This window comes from Saimiri boliviensis, chromosome 12, assembly GCF_048565385.1.
Source record: "Saimiri boliviensis isolate mSaiBol1 chromosome 12, mSaiBol1.pri, whole genome shotgun sequence".
NCBI lineage: Eukaryota > Metazoa > Chordata > Mammalia > Primates > Cebidae > Saimiri > Saimiri boliviensis.
Genome location: NC_133460.1, coordinates 10665202 through 10688657, shown reverse-complemented (window position 1 = coordinate 10688657; position 23456 = coordinate 10665202). Strand labels below are relative to the sequence as shown.

At 63.6% G+C, this 23456-nt stretch overlaps 1 protein-coding gene across 4 annotated transcripts in view; it reads left to right on the top strand.

Annotated features, from left to right (window-relative positions):
- Nucleotides 1-1033: 1033 nt before the first annotated feature.
- Nucleotides 1034-23456, top strand: part of CACNA1H (calcium voltage-gated channel subunit alpha1 H) — a 28969-nt gene continuing 6546 nt past the window's right edge. The window contains exons 1-28 of one of the 4 annotated variants that reach the window (XM_010338987.3): nucleotides 1034-2660; nucleotides 2747-2880; nucleotides 3205-3302; nucleotides 5951-6110; nucleotides 7677-7992; nucleotides 8138-8230; nucleotides 9068-9857; nucleotides 11349-11791; nucleotides 12145-12296; nucleotides 13499-13684; nucleotides 14402-14519; nucleotides 14647-14802; nucleotides 15171-15258; nucleotides 15387-15595; nucleotides 15959-16339; nucleotides 16983-17083; nucleotides 17316-17439; nucleotides 17529-17597; nucleotides 17724-17908; nucleotides 18110-18236; nucleotides 18432-18557; nucleotides 18649-18738; nucleotides 18907-19099; nucleotides 19509-19526; nucleotides 20750-20901; nucleotides 21828-21937; nucleotides 22050-22183; nucleotides 22316-22386. In XM_010338987.3, the coding sequence (XP_010337289.3) occupies nucleotides 2433-2660; nucleotides 2747-2880; nucleotides 3205-3302; nucleotides 5951-6110; nucleotides 7677-7992; nucleotides 8138-8230; nucleotides 9068-9857; nucleotides 11349-11791; nucleotides 12145-12296; nucleotides 13499-13684; nucleotides 14402-14519; nucleotides 14647-14802; nucleotides 15171-15258; nucleotides 15387-15595; nucleotides 15959-16339; nucleotides 16983-17083; nucleotides 17316-17439; nucleotides 17529-17597; nucleotides 17724-17908; nucleotides 18110-18236; nucleotides 18432-18557; nucleotides 18649-18738; nucleotides 18907-19099; nucleotides 19509-19526; nucleotides 20750-20901; nucleotides 21828-21937; nucleotides 22050-22183; nucleotides 22316-22386 (5052 nt within the window). In that variant the 5' untranslated portion in view covers nucleotides 1034-2432. Of the gene's footprint in view, nucleotides 2661-2746; nucleotides 2881-3204; nucleotides 3303-5950; nucleotides 6111-7676; nucleotides 7993-8137; nucleotides 8231-9067; nucleotides 9858-11348; nucleotides 11792-12144; nucleotides 12297-13498; nucleotides 13685-14401; nucleotides 14520-14646; nucleotides 14803-15170; nucleotides 15259-15386; nucleotides 15596-15958; nucleotides 16340-16982; nucleotides 17084-17315; nucleotides 17440-17528; nucleotides 17598-17723; nucleotides 17909-18109; nucleotides 18237-18431; nucleotides 18558-18648; nucleotides 18739-18906; nucleotides 19127-19508; nucleotides 19527-20749; nucleotides 20902-21827; nucleotides 21938-22049; nucleotides 22184-22315; nucleotides 22391-23456 lie in introns of all 4 variants that reach the window. The other 3 variants (XM_010338988.3, XM_039478337.2, XM_074381812.1) reach the window with 3 other exon arrangements.

Here is a 23456-nt window from a genome sequence, read left to right as displayed (position 1 = left end):
CAGTGGATGCACCACCGGTAGGCGGGAGTGCTTGCTGTGGCCTCGCCCATCCACAGAAGGGGACAGCGGCGTGGCTGTGCCAGCATGCCAGCTGCCTTGGCGGGAGGCTGATTTCGGCTCCTTGCAGCTGTGGTGCAGCAGAGGCGCCTGTTACTGCTGAACCCATTAAGTGTAATTACCAGACCCTTGGCGGGAACTCGTAATTATGGTGGCTTGGAGCTGTGGCACTGGCATCAAAGGCTGACCAGCCCCGAGGCTGGGGCCCAGACTTGGTGGGAGGGAGGGGTCTGGGATGGGCTGCTGGGGTTCCTGGAGGAGAGGTTCCAGGCTGGACTGACAGCTAGGGACAGGGAAGGCCCTCATCCCTGGGCCCCTTTCCCTCGTACCATGGCTGATCCCTGTCCTAGGCAGTGGCGGCTACCCTTGTGGTCATCCCTGAGAGTTTGAGCCACTCAGCCGCCGACCCCAGTGTTGCAGGCAGTGCCTAGGACCTCGCTGTAGTGAGTGTGGTCCTTGTTGGTTAGGGGCACTGCTGCCGCTATCATCTAGGTCACAAGCAAACCTGCCAGTGGGGAGGGGAAGCTGGGGGCTCAGGCCTGTGGCCTGTGCAGGGTGGTTGCCAGTAAGGGCAGCCACCAAGATTCAAGCCCAGCCCCAAGTCCAGAGCCAGGGGTGAGGCGCAGCCACTGGGCTGCTCCCCGAACCAGCTGTGAGGGGTGGATGCCCAGCTCCCTGTCCCCTCCTCGGTTCCCAGGTGTTGGGGACTGTGGGGGCTGGCAGAGCTGGGGCTGTTCGCCGACAAGCTGTTGTTCTCTAAGTGCTGACTTCCGTCTTCCTTAAGGAAGGTCCCTCCGGGCCCACGGCCATCCAGCTGGTTGCCCCTTTCTCCTTCCTCTGGTTCCCTGGTCAGGGTTGGACCGGCCCGGCAGACAGCGCACAGCTCTGGGAGACGGGCCAGAAAGCCTGCCCTGAGTGTGCCGCCACCCAGGCCTGGAGGGTGGGCCAGGGAGTCCTGTCCCTGTGGAGTGCATGGCCGTACCCCAACATCCCAGGGCCCTCCCAGCTGTGCAGGGCACCCTGCCTGCAGCCCCCTAGCGAGGGAGCCCCACACAGCCTGGCCCCCACGTGGGTAGCTGTAGGGCACGTTCAGAGCCAGATGTAAGGCTGAGGGCCCCACAGGGTCATGGGGTGTCCCTTATGCTGTGCTGAGGCGCAAGATCCGAGAAATAAAGAGACAGGACACAGAAGTACAAAGAAAACGCAGCTGGGCTCAGGGGGCCACGCCACCTATAAGCGGAGTCAGGCGATGCCCCGAATGTCCAGAAGCATGAGTATTTATTGTGTATAGGTTAGGGGGCAGGACAGTGAGTGAAATCATCTTTAAGGACAGTGATAGGGTCGTGAGCAATAAAACTAGGGGTCCACCCCCATTAGGTCACCTAGGCTAGGAGGTGGACAGTGCGCAGCAAGGGGCCAGTTCCCATGAAGGCAAGGGCCGTGTGCAGTAAGGGGGTCCACCCCAATTAGGTCACCAAGGCTTGACGTTGGGCCGTGCACAGTGAAGAGGATGCAGTGTGCAATACCTCTATCTTTGGGCAAGCTACTTCTAAGAAGATTTATAGGAGGGTGCTTTAAGTCACACAGCAGTGACAGCTGTCAAGGTTACTGCCACCTTCTGGCAGCCTCCAATGGCTTCTGTGGGAAGATGCTTTTCAAGCAGCACAGTAGCAAGAGCTGATAAACTTCACAGTCACCAAGGTGGATTGCCGGTCTGAGGGCAGCCTTCCGCAAGAACTGGAGCAAGGTCCGATAACTCCTTTATCAGGAGGAGTGGCTCTCGCCCCAAGCCTGCCATACAGCGGGTATCTTTCCGATACTGAATGCTGCCGCCTGGGCCATGGGTTCTTGTCCTGGTATAACTGTTTTCTCTTAAATCATGCTCTGCACTGTGTCCACTCCAGGCAATCCTCCGATTATGAACTAAGATATAATTATAGGCGTATATGTAGGGAAATATTCTTTAGGCACTCATACTAGCAACTATTAATGATTATAGATTATATAAAGGGATTCTTCAAGCCCTATTTCTATAATACATGATCGTGTAAAGGTTATATAAAAGGAAATAGCTGAGTAGTAATACTATAAAGTGAGATATTCCTCAAGCCCTAACTGTGCCAGGGTTCTGCTTAGCTGTCATTCCTCGGTGCCTATATGGGGGTTACCCACAGGTAGCTAGGCCCTGGGAGTCTGAGCGGCCCTCACTGGGGCCTTACTCCTGATGCGACCCTCCCACCGAGGGCTCCTGCAGCCAGCTTTCCTGATAAGCCTTCCCAGGGTGACACCCACCGTGCAGAGCCTGGTCAGGCACGGGCTGGAGCGCCACCTGGTGGCTACTTTCGGGAGGGGTGGTTGCCGGTCCTGAGGCCCCCATGCCAGGCTGGACACCCTCACATACACACAGCCCTGGCGGGGCACCGCCTGACGGGTGGGCACTTGGGAGCCCCGTGGGGGTGGATCCTGTGTGCTCCTTAACTCGTGGTGACACGTGGTTCGAGCACGTGAGCATGCTGGTCATCATGCTCAATTGCGTGACCCTGGGCATGTTCCGGCCCTGCGAGGACGTCGAGTGCAGCTCCGAGCGCTGCAACATCCTGGAGGTGAGGGGCGGGGCTGGAGGCGTGGCTTCGGGTGGGTGGGCAGGGCTGAGTTATCCCATGGCCCCTCCTGACCCCTCCTCCCGCAGGCCTTCGACGCCTTCATCTTCGCCTTCTTCGCGGTGGAGATGGTCATCAAGATGGTGGCCTTGGGGCTGTTCGGGCAGAAGTGCTACCTGGGGGACACGTGGAACAGGCTGGACTTCTTCATCGTCATGGCGGGGTAGGCCTCGCCTCGGAGAGCTGGCCAAGGGGCCCCGCCCTGCCCCACCGGGATCCCTGTGTCCCCTTGTAAAGAAAGATGAGAGGTGTGTTCCGGAGGGGTCCAGGTAGAGCCAGGGATCCCGTCGGGGAGACTGGAGACCCACCCTCCTGGGCACAGGTGATGGAGGTGGTCTCCGTGTGACTGAGGGTCATACTCCTGCTACCTTGGGGCCCATCCTGGCTGGTGCAAGGCCCTCCAGCCCTGCTAGCCCTGTTGTGCCCCCCCCCAGCCCACCCTTGGCCCCTGGGCCCCTCACTGAGCTGCCCCTCGCCCCGCCCCCAGCATGATGGAGTACTCGCTGGACGGGCACAATGTGAGCCTCTCGGCCATCAGGACTGTACGAGTGCTACGGCCCCTGCGCGCCATCAACCGCGTGCCCAGTAAGTGACCCTCCCCACCTTGGCTTGAGACCGGGAGGTCTGCATGTCTACCAGCCCCGCAGAGCACTCAGAAGTGCCCACGGGACCACAGGACTGGGAGGTGAAGGAACGTTCCCAAGCACCCGGGCCCCAGCCCAGGTCCCAGCACTGGGTTGGCCTCTGCCATTTGCCACAGGCCCTGCAGGACTTGCTAGAGGTTTTCTGGGGAGAATCCAGCTGGGGTGTGGTGGGCAGTCAGCATTCACAGGGTCCCTGGCTCCCACATGGCCAGGTGACATGGGTCGCTGTGAACCTCAGATTCCTCGTCTGCCTGGCATTTAGGGCAAGGCTGTGGGCTAAGCACATTGCTGGTGGCTTTGCTGTCTGGCCCATGCTAGTGTGGCTCACACTGGTGGAGACACATTTGTGAGTGCGGCTCAGCTCTCCTGGGGCTCTGTGCAGCACCGCCTTCACTCCCACACAAGCAAGGGGAGAGTCTGTCCTGAGGACAACTCACCCTCCCCACCCCTGCCACTGCCTCGCTCCCTGCTCCTGCCAGGGGCACCACCCACGGGTAGAGGGGAAGATGGCTGGCCCGGGCTGGGCCTCCGTGTCCCCTGCTGAGCAGCTGAGTTTTGAGAAGGAAGGCTAGAAACCCTCCAGGACTTGGCCAGCAGCTGTGAGGAGGGGACTGGTGGAGAGGAGCTGCTTGTGTGTGCTGTGCGCTGGGAGTGAGGGAAGGCCGAGGAAGAGCTTCTGGAAGTCACACGCCTGCTTGCTTGGGAACTGTGCTGTCAAACCTGGGCCACCCACCTGCGTCAGAGACAGGATGGGATAGTTTTTTGTTTTTTTTTTTAAGACGGGGTTTCACCATCAGGCTGGTCTTGAACACCCGACCTCGGGTGATCTACCTGCCTTGGCCTCCAAAGTGCTTGGATTACAGGCGTGAGCCACCACGCTCGGCCCTATGGGATAGTTCTTTAAAGTACTCAGGGCTGCATTCAACTGCTGCAGCTCCTGGGGGTGGGTGCAGCCCCCACGAGGTCATATGAGGCACACTGTATGTAGCTGTGGCCCTGCATGTGCACGTGCGGATGTAACAGCCTTTCTGGCTGCCTAACCTGGGTCCTGGTGGCCTTGGCACTCAGGGCTTGTCCTGCAGCACACCCCCGGGTTGGGCACTCCCTCCCCTGGGGCCTCCAGCTTGCCGAAAGGCAGGTGGGTCAGGCTTGTGCTGCTGGCCCCTGAGCCTTCTTCCTTCCATCTACCTGCCTAGATCTGTGCGGCTCAGAGAGGGGTTGAATACCTGGTGCCAGCCTGAACCTCGGTGTCTCCCGGAATAGTGTACAGGGGTGCCTATGGCCCCAGGGTGGCTAAGCGTGCAGTGAGGTGATGCACGTGTGGGTCTTGGCCCTGCGCCTGGCACACAGTGTGCTGTCTGCACACCAGTCTGTCCCCACCTGTTGGAGCATCAAGCAGCCAGCACACACAGCCCCCTTCCATGGATGTTTACTTTTCAGGTTAAATTCCCAGAATGGTCCTAATTGTCACCCGCAGCCTGGCCTCCTGGGGATGTGCTGCTGTCCCAGAGAGGGAACTAGGAAACTCTTCCAGACTGGATCATACGTTCCTCATAATGAGGACATGTTCTGGGCTGCATCCCGTTCTGTTGACCTGGGGTCCACTCTCAGCCCTGGATCATCTGTGATCTTTGAGTCAGTTGTGGTCTGGCCAGGGCAGCGCTCACTGATCTTTCTGCTCGTTGGCTGTTCCGGCACTTCCGTGCCCCTCCTGGATCTCACTCACCCCCATGACCTGAGGAGCCCATTTTGTCATTGACACCGCTGGGTGCTGGGTGAGACCTCAGCATCCCCAGGCTCCTGGCCCAGGGCTCTACCTGCTGCCTTAACCTGGCCCTTGCTTAAATTTGGAGGAAAGGAGGTCTTCGGGGAACAGGCCCATGATGGAGCGAGGGGTGCATGCGGCTTGGCTGACCCACTTGCTGGATTAATCTGGAGTTCACGCAGCCCACAGCACCCAGGACTGAAGGCCTCACGAAAAGCCACTGCCTACCCTCCCCACTGCCCCCAGCAGCCTCTCTCAGGGGTGGGGCTCTGCCCTGGCAGGATTCTCACTGGGAACAAGACAAAAAGCTTTCAGAACGCTGAGCCTGCTGCAGAGACCCCCCCAGGAGACAGCCCACCACCCAAAGCTCTGGGACTCCCAAGGCTGCTGCTGCCTTGATGGCAACTTCAGGGTGCCATGGAACAAGCCTTGCGGGCCACTGGACTCTGGTCATCCTGAGGCCCTGAGATGCTTCGTTGTCAGGCCTGCCCTGGCAGTCCCTCGGCTCCGCCCCTCCACACCACAGCCCTCCAAAAGCAGCAGGACCAGCCGCCCTGGGCTGGTTGGAGGTGGAGACCTGGCTCCCCTCTGGGCGTGTCAGGCCCCAGGGTGTCCGTGTCCCTGGGGGCCGGCGGTGGCCGAAGGGGAGCCCTGATCACACTGAGGGTGTAGAAAGTCACCAGGGGGCAACCCAAATCAGCATGCAGTGGGCATGGACACCCACTGTGTACAGTGGACAGGGCTCAGGGCTCCAGAGAGGGGCTGCGGCCCGGAGGACGCACCTGCAGGGCTTAGCAGTGCGACCCTGGCCTTGCTGCCCACAGGCATGCGGATCCTGGTCACCCTGCTGCTGGACACGCTGCCCATGCTCGGGAATGTTCTTCTGCTCTGCTTCTTCGTCTTCTTCATCTTCGGCATCGTTGGCGTCCAGCTCTGGGCCGGCCTCCTGCGGAACCGCTGCTTCCTGGACAGTGCCTTTGTCAGGTAACAAGGCCTTGCCCCTGCGAGGCCCCGCAAAGATGGCTCCACCCACATGGCTTCGCCTTTCAGTCATCACTGCCCCTCGTGGGTCCACTCTCCACCCGGTTACCGCACCTGTGGCTCCACGAGTCACGCAGTTTCCGCCCCATGTGGCCCCGCCCACAACGCAGTCACCGCCTCACATGGCTCCGCCCTGCACGCAGTCGCTGCCTCCTGGCCCCGCCCACCAGTCCCTGTACTTTGTGGCTCCACCTAACATGCAGTCACCGCCCTGTATGACTCCGCCCACCATGCAATCACCGCCTCGTATGGCTCCGCCTACCATGCCGTCATCTCCCTGCGTGACTCCGCCCACCACAGTCAACGCCGTGCATGGCTCCGCCCTCCACATAGTTACCGCCCCCACGTGGCTCCGCCCGCCGTTCAGTCACAGCCCCCGCTGGCACTAACCCCCAGTCAGTCTGTCCGCGCCCCTACCGCACCTCGGGTTAGGCCCCACCTCCCTCGCCGCCTTCCATCAGGCCCCGGGACAAGTCACCCCAACAGTCCGTCCACTTTCGTCCAGAGTATCCTCGGCCCTCACCCTGGGATCTCCCCTCAGCCCCCAACCCCGGGGTCTCCTCTCAGCCCTCACCTCGGGGTCTCCGCTCAGCCCCCAACCCCGGGGTCTCCCCTCAGCCCTCACCCCGGGGTCTCCCCTCAGCCCTCACCCCGGGGTCTCCCCTCAGCCCTCACCCCGGGGTCTCCCCTCAGCCCCCAACCCCGGGGTCTCCCCTCAGCCCCCAACCCCGGGGTCTCCCCTCAGCCCTCACGCCGGGATCTCCCCTCAGCCCTCACCCCGGGGTCTCTCTTCAGCCTTCAACCCAGGGTATCCCCTCAGCCCTCAACCCTGGGGTCTCCTCTCATTGCAGGGTCCTCTCATTCCTCCCCTGAGATTCCTATCAGCCCTTACCTCAGGGTCACCTCCCCTCACCTCAGAGTTCCTTCAACCCTCGCCCCGGGGTCCCCTCATCCTTCACCCTGGGATCCTCTCAGCCTGTATCCCAGGATCACCTCCCCTCACCCCAGGGGCCCCTCAGCCTTCACCCTGGGGTTCCCTCAGACATCTCCCCAGGTTCCCTTCTCTCACCTGTGCCCCCTCCCCTCATCCCTCCTCCTGCAGTCCCCTTATCCCTCTCCCCAGGACTCAGCCCTCACCCCAGGGCCGTCGCCCCTCTCCCTGGCATCCCCGCCCGTCGCCGCCTGCCCCTTACCCCTTTCCAGGAGGAGCCGTGGTCTGAACGTGGGTCTCCCATCCCTGTTTCCCTGTGTTACTCTTTGTCAATTTTTCTGTCCCTGTCTCTGTTCTCCCTGTTCCTTTCTGTCTTTGTCTTTCCATGGACTTGGGCTGAGAAGGGTGAGGTTCCTGCAGCACCACTGTGTCCTTGGCCTTAGCCCTGGCTGTGTCTCCTGATCCTGGTCATGACCCCTGGTCCTATCACGCTCCCTGATCCTAACTGTGCCCCTGAAGCTGGCCGTGTCTGCTGCCCCTGATCGTGCCTCTGGGCGCCGGCTGTACCCATCCCCCAGGAACAACAACCTGACCTTCTTGCGGCCGTACTACCAGACGGAGGAGGGTGAGGAGAACCCGTTCATCTGCTCCTCCCGCCGAGACAACGGCATGCAGAAGTGCTCACACATCCCCGGGCGCCGAGAGCTGCGCGTGCCCTGCACGCTGGGCTGGGAGGCCTATGCGCAGCCGCAGGCTGAGGGTGTGGGTGCCGCGCGAAACGCCTGCATCAACTGGAACCAGTACTACAACGTGTGCCGCTCGGGTGACTCCAACCCCCACAATGGCGCCATCAACTTCGACAATATCGGCTACGCCTGGATCGCCATCTTCCAGGTGGGCACCCAGAGGATGGGATGGGGGCCCTGCTGCACTTCGGGGGAGCGGGTGTGGGACTCGCCCCCTCGCCCAGATCCCGGGGGGGTGGGGGGGAGGAGGAGGAGGGGTAGTGCGGGCCCACGTCCAGCCACCTCCCCTGCAGGTGATCACGCTGGAGGGATGGGTGGACATCATGTACTACGTCATGGACGCCCACTCGTTCTACAACTTCATCTACTTCATCTTGCTCATCATCGTGAGTGTGGGCGGCAGCATTCGCCAGGATGGGCCCTGGGGTTAGCTGGCTGCGGCTGGGGCGGGCTACCCGCGTGGTCAGAGGGACTTCTGGCCAGCCTCCAGCTGAAGGGGGCACATAGGAGGGAGGCAGAGCTTGTGGGGATGGGGAGGTGTGGCTGGGGACGCCAGGAGGCCATGCCATCCCCTACACAGGGTCCAGGCCTGTGGGTGCTGGCTTAGGGCTAAGGAGCCAGGAACACCTCTGGAGGGTTCATGCCCTCCCAGCACAGCTTTCCACGGTGCGTTCGGCCCCAGGCATGCTCCTCACCTAGTCCTCTCACGGGCCCCAGGTGTCCCAGCAGAGTCGGCTGAATCAGCAGACATCTTTAGGGTCCTGGGTGTGCCTGGAGCCACCCTGCAAGGACCCAGCAGGTCACAGAAGCAGACACACGTCCCTGCCATATTTACAGACAGCAAGTGAGGCGAACATGCCGAGAAGACTTGCTGTACACTGGCCTGTGATAAGGAGGAAACGCATCTGGGGTGCTGGGGAGGGGAGGGTGGCCCCCATCAAGAAGGTCACCTGCAGGTGAAGGAGGGGCCGAGTCACATACACGAGCAGGAAGGAGGGTGCCCAGTCTTTTGTCCAAATAGGCACAGAGCACCTACTGTGCGATGCCTGCTTTAGACGTCGGCGCTCAGCACTGTGCACCACAGTGTCCTGCCCACAGCAGGGCACCCCGCCCACGGCGTCTGTGGCATGGCCCCTACTCACACAGGTGGTGCACAGTGGGGCTCCACGGCGAACTGGGGACCCGCTCACTCACTGCCACCCACCCGCCCTCCGCCGTCGCAGGTGGGCTCCTTCTTCATGATCAATCTGTGCCTGGTGGTGATTGCCACACAGTTCTCGGAGACGAAGCAGCGGGAGAGCCAGCTGATGCGCGAGCAGCGGGCGCGCCACCTGTCCAACGACAGCACGCTGGCCAGCTTCTCCGAGCCCGGCAGCTGCTACGAAGAGCTGCTCAAGTATGTGGGCCACGTCTTCCGCAAGGTCAAGCGGCGCAGTCTGCGCCTCTACGCTCGCTGGCAGAGCCGCTGGCGCAAGAAGGTGGACCCCAGCGCAGGGCAAGGCCAGGGCCCCAGGCACCGCCAGCGCCGGGCAGGCAGGCCCACAGCCTCGGTGCACCACCTGGTCTACCACCACCATCACCACCACCACCACCACTACCACTTCAGCCACGGCAGCCCCCGCCGGCCCAGCCCCGAGCCGGACATCTGCGACACCAGGCTGGTGCGGGCTGGTGCGCCCCGCTCTCCACCCTCCGCAGGCCGCAGACCACCTGACACAGAGTCTGTACACAGCATCTACCATGCCGACTGCCACATAGAGGGCCCGCAGGAGAGGGCCCGGGTGGCACATGCCGCAGCCACTGCCGCTGCCAGCCTCAAGCTGGCCACGGGGCTGGCCGCCATGAACTACCCCACCATCCTGCCCTCGGGGCCGGGAAGCGGCAAAGGCAGCACCAGCCCCGGACCCAAGGGGAAGTGGGCCGGTGGGCCACCAGGCACCGGGGGGCACAGCCCCTTGAGCTTGGATAGCCCCGACCCCTACGAGAAGATCCAGCATGTGGTTGGGGAGCATGGTGAGGACCCCAGCCCCACCCCACGGAGAAGGTGGTGGGACCCAGGCAGGGCGGGCAGGGTCTCCAGTATGTCATTCTTGCACCCATCGTGAGCGCTCTCATGAGTCTAACTTGGAGTTTTCTAGAGCAGATCAGTCATGCCTCTGGAACCCCCATCAGTGCCATAGCAAGCCCTGGTGGCCCACAGCCCACAGCAGGAGTGGTGGCCATGGAGGTGGGATTCTGAATCTGACAGGACTTATCAGACCCTCCTGGGACAGTATCCCATGGCCTCTGCCTGGCCCTGAGAGGTGTGGTATGCCCATGTCCACAGCCTGGAGGACTTGCTGAGCCTTTGTGGGCATCGAGGCTGGCCCCCTTTCTAGGTGGAGGCACTGAGGAGGGGAGTGCAGGGGAACCATCAGGGAATCAGCAAGGTTCAGGAAGACAGGCTGGCGTGGGTTCTTCTGCGCAGGGCCTTGGCATCAGCCCACCATGGACAGACAGGTGAATTGGAGGCTCCAGGACCCACAGATGGTAGGGTTCCACATAGGCCTGGGTGCCCTTCTGGGTTCTGTGCACAGATGTGTAGATGCAGGCAAGCAGGGGGCACACGTGAGTGAGGCTGCCGGGATGCTGTGTGCCCTCATGCCCCAGTACTCAGGGTGTGCAGGCGAGAGTGTTGGGCACGTGCTTCTAAGCCTTGCATTGTGGGAGTCCAGCCACTGTGTCATAAGGGACACACGGATTCCAAAGACAGCATGAAAATGTCACAGGACGACTCAGTCATTTTTCTGTCAGTTTCGTGTTGGAGGTTGCGTTGCGTGACGCAGAATTCCGTAGCTAACTTCGCCTGTGTGCTGTCGCTGCTGGAACGTGGGTGGTGGTATATTTCTATGGATGGCGCAAGCCCAAGGCGGGCAAACGTCTCTGCACCCAAGAGTGTCCCTCCGCTAGTGTGTGAGCAGCAGTGCAGCTGTGGGGTGGGGAGTGTGCGCCCAGGTGTGTGTGTGAATGTGCCCAAGTACGTGCCCACACGTGTCTGGCTGCTGTAACCATGTACTAGGGGGCTTTGTACTGTGGAAAACCGCTTTCTCAGCTCTGGAGGCCAGCGGTCCAGTGTCGCAGGGTTAGGTCCTCTGGAGGGTCTAGGGGAGCACTCTCCCCACCTTTCCTAAATTCTGGCAGTCTCACCACTCCCCAGCTTGTAGACACGTCCTGCGGCTTCTGGCTGTCTTCGTGTGGCTGTCTCTGTTTCCTTGTTTTTAGTGGAACAGTCATGGTTTGGGGCCCTCCCTCCTCCAGCACAGCCTTCTCCCCCATGTTAACTCATTACACCTGCGGAGACCACACTTTTTAGGTGAAGTCCACTTGCAGGTTTTGGAGGTTGGACCCTGGATGGATCTTTTCCGGGGGGACACGTTCACCCCACTGCTTGTGTGAGTGTGGATTCCAGGCCCTGGTGGTAGCACAGCTGAGTGGGCCTACCCCTGTCTGTGCCCTCTCCCACAGGACTGGGCCAGGCCCCTGGCCACCTGTCGGGCCTGAACGTGCCCTGCCCCCTGCCCAGCCCCCCAGCAGGCATGCTGACCTGTGAGCTGAAGAGCTGCCCGTACTGCACCCACGCCCTGGAGGACCCGGAGGGTGAGCTCAGCGGCTCAGAGAGCGGAGACTCAGATGACCATGGCATCTACGAATTCACGCAGGACGTGCGGCATGGCGACCGCCGGGACCCCATGCAGCAGACCCCTGCAATGGACACGCCAGGCCCAGGCAGCCCCCGGCAGCAGACACAGCAGAGGGCAGCCCCCGGTGAGCCGGGCAGGCTGGGCCGCCTCTGGGCCACCTTCAGCAGCAAGCTGTGCCGCATAGTGGACAGCAAGTACTTCAGCCGCGGCATCATGATGGCCATCCTCGTCAACACGTTGAGCATGGGCGTGGAGTACCACGAGCAGGTGCAGGCCGGCCTGGGCAGGGCGTGGGCTTCCGCTCGTGCTTGTGGGGGCTGGGGAGTCTCAGGAGGCCTCCAGTAGCCTGACAGCTTGAACTGATGGTAGGACAGTCAGGTAGGGCCCGGGGAGGCCTGGGATGGTGAGGTAGGAGACCAGGTGTGCTGTCCTCTGCTGGAGGGGACATCCCTGGTCCCGGCTTCCTCCCTAGACAGCAGCTGACTAGGCTCCTCCTGAGATGCTGTGGCAGTCCCCTGACCCCTTGGGTCCTTGATGCCGCCAAGCCTGCCCCCAGATCAGTGCTGAGGAGGGGTGGGAGCCGTGATGCGGGACCCTGACCACCCCATCTCCACTTGCAGCCTGAGGAGCTGACGAATGCCCTGGAGATCAGCAATATCGTGTTCACCAGCATGTTCGCCCTGGAGATGCTGCTGAAGCTGCTGGCCTGCGGTCCACTGGGCTACATCCGGAGCCCATACAACATCTTCGATGGCATCATTGTGGTCATCAGGTGGGTCCCCACCCCTCCCCAGGCCAGAGGGGCAAGGGAAGCTCCACTCTCTGGCAAAAGAAAAAAAAAAAAACCAACTTCAGAGCAAAACCCTGAGCGCAGGAGGAAGCGCTGGCAACGGCAGAGGACTTGACAGCAGGCTGCGGGAATCAGGTGCTTGCTGACCCCACTGGACCAAGGGACTGTCCTGGGAACCGTCCCCTCCCCAGACCCTATGCTTCCCCACAAGCACTATTGGGTACGCACCTACATCAGCTGTATCTCAGATGGATGTTTCTAGAAACCAGTGGAGCTGCCGGGCGCGGTGGCTCAAGCCTGTAATCCCAGCACTTTGGGAGGCCGAGGCGGGTGGATCACGAGGTCGAGAGATCGAGACCATCCTGGTCAACATGGTGAAACCCCGTCTCTACTAAAAATACAAAAAAATTAGCTGGGCATGGTGGCACGTGCCTGTAATCCCAGCTACTCAGGAGGCTGAGGCAGGAGAATTGCCTGAACCCGGGAGGCGGAGGTTGCGGTGAGCCGAGATCGCGCCATTGCACTCCATCCAGCCTGGGTGACAAGAGCGAAACTCCGTCTCAAAAAAAAAAAAAAAGAAAAGAAAAGAAAACAGTGGAGCTATTCCCTGTGGGAATGAATAGAGCACGCGTGCAGTGGCCTCAGGGCTGAGCTGTTAAGGGCTCAGACCCTGCGGGAAAGACCAGCTTAAAAGGCTGAATGAGGCTAGTTGCTGGGGGAGCATTTCTGCTACAAAAATTAAACCAGAAAGGATAGGCAGAATTTGGGGGGAAATGCCCCCCACCGTCTTCCCCTAGGAGGAAGCCCATCCTTCAAGAGTAGAGGGGTGAAGGGCCTCACACCCCTGGGCAGAGAGCGGGTGAGCAGAGCAAAGCGGCCAGGTCTGGTTGTAGCAGGGCCAGGACAGAAGAGCGCCCTCAGTAAAGGAGCGTCCCCGACCCGGCCAGAGCCTGCTCTGCTCTCCCAGAGAGGTTGGGGGCCAGAGAGCCACCAGGGCCATCCGCAGATGGGTGGCTTTTGAGACGCTTTTACAGCTTCGGCTTGATGCAGCCAGACCTGCTCCCATCTGTGGGTTGCAGCACAGGCCACTTTGGCTCCCGGGCGGCCGATCCTGCTTCCAGTGGGAGGAGGGCCTGGGGTCAGGGATCGAGGCTCCGCTGACCCTCGCCCCCACCTGTCCGCAGCGTCTGGGAGATCGTGGGGCAGGCGGACGGCGGCTTGTCTGTGCTGCGTACCTTCCGGCTGCTGCGTGTGCTGAAGCTGGTGCGCTTCCTGCCTGCGCTGCGGCGCCAGCTTGTGGTGCTGGTGAAGACCATGGACAACGTGGCCACCTTCTGCACGCTGCTCATGCTGTTCATCTTCATCTTCAGGTGGGACCCCCCACCCTCGGCCCACCCGGCGTCTCACCCCAGGGCAGCTGGGAGGCAAAGGGCTGGGGCTACCCCCAAGGAAAAGGAACCCTCCCACCACCAGCCCCAGAGCATCCTCAGGCCCTCAGCGTCTGCTGCCTGCCTTTGAGAAGCACTGATCAGGCACCTGCTGTGTGCCACTCCGCACAGGCAGAGAGTTCAGGCTGGGCTGCGCTCCCTCGGGACTCGCAGATGGCAGGTTCAGAGCTGGGCCACCAGGTGGACAAGCTAGGCACTTGCTCCCATAGGAGCAGAGTACTGGGTGTGGCGGCGGGCGCCGGGCTCCAGCCGGGGTGTTCTGAGCACCCACTGGGTGCCAGTCTGGCTTGGAGCTCAGGGTCAGCGTTGGCTGGAGGGTAGGCAGCCAGGCAGGCTGGGCTCCCGAGACCCAGAGGAGCTGAATGAGGCAGGTGTCCCAGGACCCCGCTGCCGCCCAAAGCCAGAGTGGCCTCCCATGTCTGTCCCACCTTTGGCCATGGTCTTCTCGCCTGTGGAAAGGACACAGTAGTACTGAGCTGTGGGGGCAGGACGTCCCTGCTAAGCCTGAGAGCTCAGGGAAGGTGGGAGTCAGGAGACCCAAGATGGGCAGAGCTGGCCCTGCTCCTTCCTCCCCCGCCCCGCTTTTGCTGCCCGCTCCCCCCCCCCACCCGCCATCAGCACACCCCTGCCTTCCCCCAGCATCCTGGGCATGCATCTCTTTGGCTGCAAGTTCAGCCTGAAGACAGACACCGGAGACACGGTTCCTGACAGAAAGAACTTCGATTCCCTGCTGTGGGCCATTGTCACTGTGTTCCAGGTACGGCCTGGGGTCCCCGCAGTAGTGCTGTGCTGAGTCTTACTGCAGAGAGGTGGGTGTTCCGTCCTGCTGATGCAGAGCATTTCGGGGCTGGGTTGACCCCCCCGGGCTCCCCGCCGTCCCCCAGATCCTGACCCAGGAGGACTGGAACGTGGTGCTGTACAACGGCATGGCCTCCACCTCCTCCTGGGCCGCCCTGTACTTCGTGGCCCTCATGACCTTCGGCAACTACGTCCTCTTCAACCTGCTGGTGGCCATCCTCGTGGAGGGCTTCCAGGCGGAGGTGAGGGGCAGGGATGGGACTTCCTTGAGAACGGTGTGGGGCTGCCAGGAGGGTGAGGAAAAGGAAGAGGAGCTTCCAGGTAGAGGGGAGGGGTGTGGAGGGCCTTCCAGGAGTGGAGTAGAGAAGGGAAGCTGGCTTCCCTGAGGAGAGGGGGGCCCCAGGAGGAGGGGGAGGCCAGGAGCCCAGTGGCGTGGCCAGGGGTTGGTCTGGAGAGACAGATTTCTCCCCTAGCTGCCTGCCCCGGCAGTGACATCATCCCTTGGGCCCTCCTGTCTACACCCCCACCAGGCTGGCCCAGCCTTCCATCCGGCATGAAGGGTCCCCACCCTCAGGGCCCTCACGCCTGTCTTGTGCTTTGCGGGGTGCAGGGCGACGCCAGCAGATCCGACACTGACGAGGATAAGACGTCCGTCCGCTTTGAGGACTTCCACAAGTTCAGAGACCTGCAGGCCTCAGGTGCGTGTGGTCAGTGCGTGCGCTGGGTTCTGGCCGTGCAGGGCCCCTGAGGGCAAGTCCTAGGTAGGTGGATTCCTGGGTCGGGAGCCTGGCAGCTCGAGGGGTCCATGCCTCCCTCTGTCCTGCAGAGCTGAAGATGTGCTCCCTGGCCGTAACCCCCAACGGGCACCTGGAGGGCCGTGGCAGCCTGCCCCCTCCCCTTATCATGTGCACAGCGGCCACGCCCATGCCCACCCCCAAGAGTTTGCCGTACCTGGACGCCGCCCCCAGCCTCCCTGCCTCTCGGCGTGGCAGCAGCAGTTCCGGGGACCCCACCCTGGGAGACCAGAAGCCTCTGGTAGGGACCATCTCCTGCCCCAGCCCGCAGGCCCCTTTACATTCTGGCTCATGATGGCCTTCCCCAAAGACAAGTGAGGGTCCCGCCCCCTACACCTGTAAAGTCCCAGCCCTGTGCAGAGGCCAAGAAAGAGCTTTGTGGTTTCCGTGAACGGGAGCCGGGTCTGCTGCTCTGTGAGGCCGGTATGAAGGGGCAGATGCGGCAGCTGCGTGCACCCAGCAGTCTCGCACAGCAGCGGGCCGGGGGCGGTGGGCAGAAACGTGTCCAGGAAACAGAAGGCAGGTTGGACGGGGGGGTCCGTGGATGCCAGCGGTTGGTGTTAATAGTGATGCTTCCAGGCCACTGACTCCCGCCACCTCCCAGGCCAGCCTCCGAGCTTCTCCCTGTGCCCCCTGGGGCTCCAATGGCGCCTGGAGCAGCCGGCGCTCCAGCTGGAGCAGCCTGGGCCGTGCCCCCAGCCTCAAGCGCCGCAGCCAGTGTGGGGAGCGTGAGTCCCTGCTGTCCGGCGAGGGCAAGGGCAGCACCGACGACGAAGCCGAGGACGGCCGGGGCGCGCCCGGGCCCCGCACCACCCCCCTGCGGCGCGCGGAGTCCCTGGACCCACGGCCCCCGCGGCCGGCTGCCCTCCCACCTGCCAAGTGCAGCGACTGCAACGGGCAGATGGTGGCCCTGCCCAGCGAGTTCTTTCTGCGCATCGACAGCCACAGGGAGGATGCCGCCGAGCTCGATGACGACCTGGAGGATGTGAGTGCCGGGCGCTGGGCCCACAGCCCCTTCCCGCCCCTGTCCCGGGGTCACAGCTGCCTCGCCCCCCTCTGTCTGCAGCAGGTTCTCTGAGTGGAGTCTGAGATGGGCCTCGGGGCATGTTCTTCACTGGGGGGACTCAGAAGGGGAGAGAAGCAGGCCGGGCCGGGGAGGAATCCAGCAGCGGTCAGGGAATTCACCCACAGCTGATCCCAGAGTCCCCCCCGCAACCCCGCTGCCATCTGGGGGCCGTGTGTTAGATGACCACCATCTGGTCTGCACACCGGGCTGGGCTCTGCAGTGTTTGGTCACCCACGAGACTGTCAGGCTCCCTTGGGTTGAGGACTGCTCCCCAGGGCCACAGACCCAAGAGCACCTACTTAATTGGCCCCGTGGACGCCCAGCCTGGGTCACTCTGCCATCTCCAAGGTAGAGAAGGAAGAGGCTCCGTGGCATGGGCCCCAGAGACCAGAGAGCCAGAGGCCAAGGGCCAGTGGGTGACGAGTGAGGATGGAGAAGGCTGAGAAAGTCCCAGGAGAAGGGCTGCTCGGGCTGGGAAGGGTGGCCCAGCTAAGCGCAGAGGGTCCTGGGGTGGCCGGGCAGGTGGGCATGGGGCTCTGAGGACCCGCCTCCTTGTCCCCAGAGCTGCTGCTTCCGCCTGCATAAAGTGCTGGAGCCCTACAAGCCCCAGTGGTGCCGGAGCCGTGAGGCCTGGGCCCTCTATCTCTTCTCCCCGCAGAACCGGTGAGGGGGGCCCGGGACGGGGCAGGGTAGATCCACCCCAGGGGACCCCCGCCTCCAGGTCCCCACTGGGCAGGGCTGGCACGTGCTGGACATCCCCAGCTGAGCACCCCTTCTCTGAGACCACAGGGACCAGGGCTGAAGCGGGGGCCTGGTCAGGGCTGTCCTGCCACCCCCATCCACTCTGCCGTCCATGGCGCACGGCCCCGCCTCTCAACCGGCCCTGCCCACCCAGGTTCCGCGTCTCCTGCCGGAAGGTCATCACGCACAAGATGTTCGATCACGTGGTTCTCGTTTTCATTTTCCTCAACTGTGTCACCATCGCCTTGGAGAGGCCTGACATCGACCCCGGCAGCACCGTGAGTCAGCCAACCCTGTCGTCCCGGGCTACCACGACCCCCAGGGAGGGGTGGAGTGGACACAGCTCCCCAGCATCCTCTCCCGGCAGGAGCGGGTCTTCCTCACCGTCTCCAACTACATCTTCACGGCCATCTTCGTGGCGGAGATGATGGTGAAGGTACCTCGGGGCCCGGGAGTGCCCCTCGTTCCCAGGTCCCCGTTCTGCCCACGGCCCCGCCCAGCTGCGTGCCAGCTCCCCAGGCCCCTCCCCGAGCCTGAGCTTAGTGCCACTGGCCCTCCGCAGGTGGTGGCCCTGGGGCTGCTCTCGGGCGAGCATGCCTATCTGCAGAGCAGCTGGAACCTGCTGGACGGGCTGCTGGTACTGGTGTCCCTGGTCGACATTGTCGTGGCCATGGCCTCGGCGGGTGGCGCCAAGATCCTGGGCGTTCTGCGCGTGCTGCGTCTGCTTCGGACACTGCGGCCTCTGAGGTGGGGGCAGGGGCACCTGGGGGCTCGGGGGGCAACTTAGAAGCACAGCCCCCTGGTGCCACTGCTCCTTCCTGCTTTGGCAGACCTGAGCTGCTCGCAGGCCACCCGGTCGGCCCCATTTCGGGGCCTTTGCATGAGCTGTGCCGGGGCTGCCAGCTGCTGCCACAGATGACCCCAGTGCATCCCTGTGCCCTCCTCCAGGGTCATCAGCCGGGCGCCAGGCCTCAAGCTGGTGGTGGAGACACTGATCTCATCGCTCAGGCCCATCGGGAACATCGTCCTCATCTGTTGTGCCTTCTTCATCATTTTTGGCATCCTGGGTGTGCAGGTGAGTGGCCCGCACGTGCCTGGGGGTCTGCCCCGTCGCAGACAGGGTCTGTCACCGCAGTGTGGCTTACAGCAGTGCAGCTGTGAGGCTGGAGGGACAGCTCGGGCCTCACTTGCACCTCAAAGCCCCAGGAGGCCCTGGGTGGCGCAGGGTACAGGAGCCAGGCCCTCCGGGGTGACCGCCCCACCCCATCAGCTCTTCAAGGGGAAGTTCTACTACTGCGAGGGCACCGACACCAGGAACATCTCCACCAAGGCCGAGTGCCGGGCGGCCCACTACCGCTGGGTGCGGCGCAAGTACAACTTCGACAACCTGGGCCAGGTGGGCCAGGCGGCCGGGGGGACCCCCTGGAGCCAGAGGGCCAGGGACCCCAGCTCCAGGCCTCGTCGGTGACCCTGGGTGTGACCCGCAGGCTCTGATGTCACTGTTCGTGCTGTCGTCCAAGGACGGCTGGGTGAACATCATGTACGATGGGCTGGACGCCGTGGGCGTCGACCAGCAGGTGCGCATGGGCCGGTGGCAGCCCCCGGGAGCGAGCCGGGTCACCTCGGGGGCTCCCCGGCACGGCCGTCTTGGCCTCTGGGGACTGGCAGGGCCTCGGGAGCCAGGGCCGTCCTGGGCAGGGCACCCGGTGTGCGGCGGACGGGCACCCACTGCCTCTGTGCCGCAGCCCGTGCAGAACCACAACCCCTGGATGCTGCTGTACTTCATCTCCTTCCTGCTCATCGTCAGCTTCTTCGTGCTCAACATGTTCGTGGGGGTCGTGGTCGAGAACTTCCACAAGTGCCGGCAGCACCAGGAGGCGGAGGAGGCCCGGCGGCGCGAGGAGAAGCGGCTGCGGCGCCTGGAGAGGAGGCGCAGGAGTAAGGAGCTCCCGGTGGCGGTGGCGGGTCGGTACCTGAGTGCCCACCGGGCCCTCCAGCTCCGCACGCCTGCCATCCAGCGGGCGCCAGAGCCCTGCCCGGCCCTGCCCTCTCCCACCCTGGCCTCCCCGAATGGCTCTGCATGCCACCTGCCTTGCCTGGGCTCGCTTGGGGACCGGGCCGTGGGGGGCTGGCCAGAGAGGGCGACGGGGGGAGCCCACCATGGCAGGAGAGGAAGAGACACCCCCCAACCCCATCCCTGGCACCCAAGGGGCAGGTTCACCCCCAATTCCTCACTCCACGAGGAGCCAGCACAGCCCCCGTGACACAGGCTGAGGGAGAGCAGAGCGGGCTCCTGCCTGAGCTTCCCCACGCGCTCGGCCCTCAGACCTCCTCCTTGTCTTTCCAGGCACTTTCCCCAGCCCAGGTACCGGCCCTGCCCCGCACGCCTCAGGCCCTGCTTCTGCAGCCGCTGCTCGGGGAAGGGCGGGCATCCCAGGCCCACTGGGGTCCTCTGAAGGGCGGGCACAGGCGGCCAGAGGTGCTGGGCGTGTGGCTCGGGGAGGGGCTGTGCTCACCTGCCAGGGCCCGGGCTGCCGAGTGCATGCTTGCGTGTGGCTCTGCCCAGCTTGCCGTTTGCCTGTGTCTCCGCTGTGCACCAGGACACCCAGGGCAGCAAGGGGCCGCCCACACCCCTGCAGGCTTGTGGCTGCTGTATGTCCTCAGTGGTCCGGCCCAGCTAGGCCGCTGGCCCCCTCTGGCTGCCCGGGCTGCACCAAGCGCTTCAGTGACTGCGTGTCGGCCCTCGGAGTGTGAGGGTCGGGTGGGGGGGCTGTTTCCTGTTCTTCCAGGCCCTGGGCCAGTGGTCCCCACCCATGTGTGTTTCTGTGGCTGAGGCAGCTCATGCTTTCACCCATGGGAGCTCCTCCCTGTGCATGTAGGGACCCTGGAGGCCAAGTGTTGAGTGCAGACCAGTACGGGGGGACACGCTGATGATCGCAGACTGCAGATGGGCTGGAGTCTGGCAGACCCAAGACCAAACCCGTAGCCCTTTGCAGGATGGGAAGGGGAGGGACTTGGGCTGGTGGCCAGAGGGCAGGTCACACTCTATCGTCTCTGCTTCGGTGAGGCCGGTGGGCCCAGACCCAGAGGTGGAGTGGGGCTGCCGTGCCCAGCCCTTCATCTGTATCTTAGCCTGAGGCCACTGAGGCTGAGAATAGACCACCAGGAATAGACCACAGAGGCCCAGCCTCATGCTGTGCCAACGTGGGAGCCCCAGGAGGGCAGGGTCTACCCAGGCACCCAGGTGGAATGTGAAGAAGCCATCTCAGCTTCCATACCCACTCCTGGGGCTGCCTGGGACGGGGCTGCATCATGAGGAGGAGGTTAGTCAGTGGCCTGTCCCCAAAGTCTGCCCCAGTGCAGGCCTCCCAGCCCAGCCGTCTTCAGTGAGCTACATCTCACCTAGAACAGGGGCCCCTCCTCCAGCCTTGCGTGAGCCCCCCAAGGAGGCAGGGCCAGCCCCATCTTCACATGTGGGCAGTGGGCCCCCACTTCCCTGCACTTGGCCACCTGGGAGGAAAACAGGTCTGCAGGAGCCAGCAGCCCGGGCAGCCCCCCGCCCCGCACTCACGGCCGCCCTCCCTGCAGAGGCCCAGCGCCGGCCGTACTATGCCGACTACTCGCCCACCCGCCGCTCCATTCACTCGCTGTGCACCAGCCACTATCTCGACCTCTTCATCACCTTCATCATCTGTGTCAACGTCATCACCATGTCCATGGAGCACTATAACCAGCCCAAGGTAGCCGCCTTCCTCCAGACCAGGGCAGTGGGAAGGCCCGGGGGCTGGGGGGCTCCCTGCACGGCCGCCGATGCAGCAGGCGCAACCCAGGACAGGGCGCCCCGCCGCGCTCTCCCTGGGGCTCGGTTGGGGGATGCGGAGGTTTTGTTTGAACAGAGACGTCTTTTAACATGGATTGAAACTCCCCTCTCTCTGCCCTGAGGGACCCTCCCCAGCCTGGCCACGAGTGGGGGCCTACCAGGAGCCAGGCAGGCCTAAGAGGACGGGGTTTTTCTTGACACGGACTCCCCCTGCACCCCTCCCTTCCTCAGTGGATGGATGTCTTTCCCCATCCTTTCAGAGGGAGGAGGTGGCCTCGGGCAGCGGCAAGCCTTTGAGGCTGAACAGACTCCGCTCTATGGAAAGCCCAGCCTGCGCTGGGAGGGGCAGGGTCTTCCCTCACCAGAGGCTTATCCTCGGCGGGGGGGGGGGTGGGAGCTCCAGGGTCCATCCGGGCAGGCCTCCCAGCCTGGCCCAGACTACATAACGTAGGTGCTCAGAGCTGGGCTCGGTGAGCCAGTGTCCCCATGCCCGCAAGGTGCTCCGGTCAGTAGAGGACAGGGGCAGGTGGCCAGGATGCCGCCGCTGGGGCACACAGTGAAGTAGGCCAGCGGCCCATGGTGGCATTCCAGAGGCAGTGGTGTTCAGCTGGGCCTGTGGATGCGGGAGGGTACCTTCCACTCTCCCCTCGTCAGACGCTTTGGGAGCACTGCCTATATGCCGGGCTAGAGGAGGGGCGAAGAGGCTGCCGGTGCCCGGGGAGGAGCTACTGAGCTGACCTGGGAGCCTCCAGGCCTGGCCAGCGGGGCACTCACGGTGTGCAGGGCGGGGGCCAGGGAGAGAGGTCGTCCCGGCCTCACCTCAGCCAGCCCCACCTGCACCCCCAGTCGCTGGACGAGGCCCTCAAGTACTGCAACTACGTGTTCACCATCGTGTTTGTCTTCGAGGCTGCCCTGAAGCTGGTGGCATTTGGGTTCCGTCGGTTCTTCAAGGACAGGTGTGTGGGGTGGGGCTGCCTTGGGGCTCAGGGCTCTAGGGGCTGGGGCAGGCCTTTCCCCGGAGTCTGCAGAAGTGACCGTGCTGAGCTGAGGCGGGACCCGGCCGTGCAGGTGGAACCAGCTGGATCTGGCCATCGTGCTGCTGTCACTCATGGGCATCACGCTGGAGGAGATCGAGATGAGCGCCGCACTGCCCATCAACCCCACCATCATCCGAATCATGCGCGTGCTCCGCATCGCCCGCGGTGGGTGCCCGGATGCTGCGGGAGGAGGGTGGGGCTTGGCCCGGCGGGGAGAGTGAGAGCAGGGGCACCCAGGGTCCCCACACGGCAGGGAGGGTCCGCCCAGCCCCACTGACGCTCAGCTCCCGGCTCTAGTGCTGAAGCTGCTGAAGATGGCCACGGGCATGCGCGCCCTGCTGGACACCGTGGTGCAAGCCCTGCCCCAGGTAGGTGGAGCCCACAGCACCCTCGGCGCAGGGGCCACACGGCCCGAAAGACAGGGCTGCAGGGAGGGCCTCAGCGTCCCCCCACTCATGTCTCTCATCCCTCGGGCCTGCGGCTGCCGCGCCTATACCCCTGCTGTGCGTGCGGCGCGTGGCTTGGCCGAGCTGGGAGCGGTGGATCCAGCCGCTGCCCTCTGGGCCTCCGTTCTCTGGCAAAGACTCATCGCCGGGACACTTCCCTGGTGCACTTGTTTAGGCAGAGGGCCATGGAGAGCCAGATGGATCTGTGCAGAGCACAGCAGGTGGCCAGTGTGTGTGTGTGTGTGTGTGTGTGTGTGTGTGTGTGTGCACGCGCGCGCGCGCGTGCACAGGCCCACACTTAGGATGCAGGTGTCGGCCGCAGGCCTGTGTGCCCCTCAGAGCCCACGCAGGCTCGGCCTCCTGGCTCCCTGTGCCCCTGGCCCCTGCCCACATCCTTTTTGGCCTCCAGAGCTGAGAGACCCAATGCTTTGCCCCATCCAGTCTCCGGTCCATCTGTCCAACCTCCGTGTGTCCGTCCATCCACCAGCCCAGCCACATTGCCAGCCACCGCTCACGGCTGCACACGCACCTGGCGCCGCCGCCTCTTCCCAGCCCTTCCCCGTCCCTGCGCCCTCCGTCACGTGCCCCCTGCATGTCTTCCACCTCCCACGTCAGCTGTCCCCCCCTCACACTGTCGTCAGCAGCACGCCTAGCTCCGTTCGAGTAACACTCCCGAAGGCCTGAGTAACCCCAGGTGCTCAGCTGTGTGGAGGAGGGTCTCAGAGCAGGGCCAGGCCTGGCCAGCCTTGCGGGGTGGGCCGCCCAGCGAGGCAGCGTGTGCAGATGCTGGGGCTGGTGGGGTGGCTCACAGGAGAGCTGTGGGCAGGGGAGGGGTGAGGCTCCAGGCCCACCTGCCAGCACCCCTTAGCTTCGCGCTGGTCTGGGCCCCACCATGGGAGGTCTGAGGTAGCCCCCAGGGGTATCCTGCTAGGCCTTGAGGAACCTGCTGGGCAGAGAGAGTAGAGTGGGCTCCGGGCCAGAGGCCGATGCTC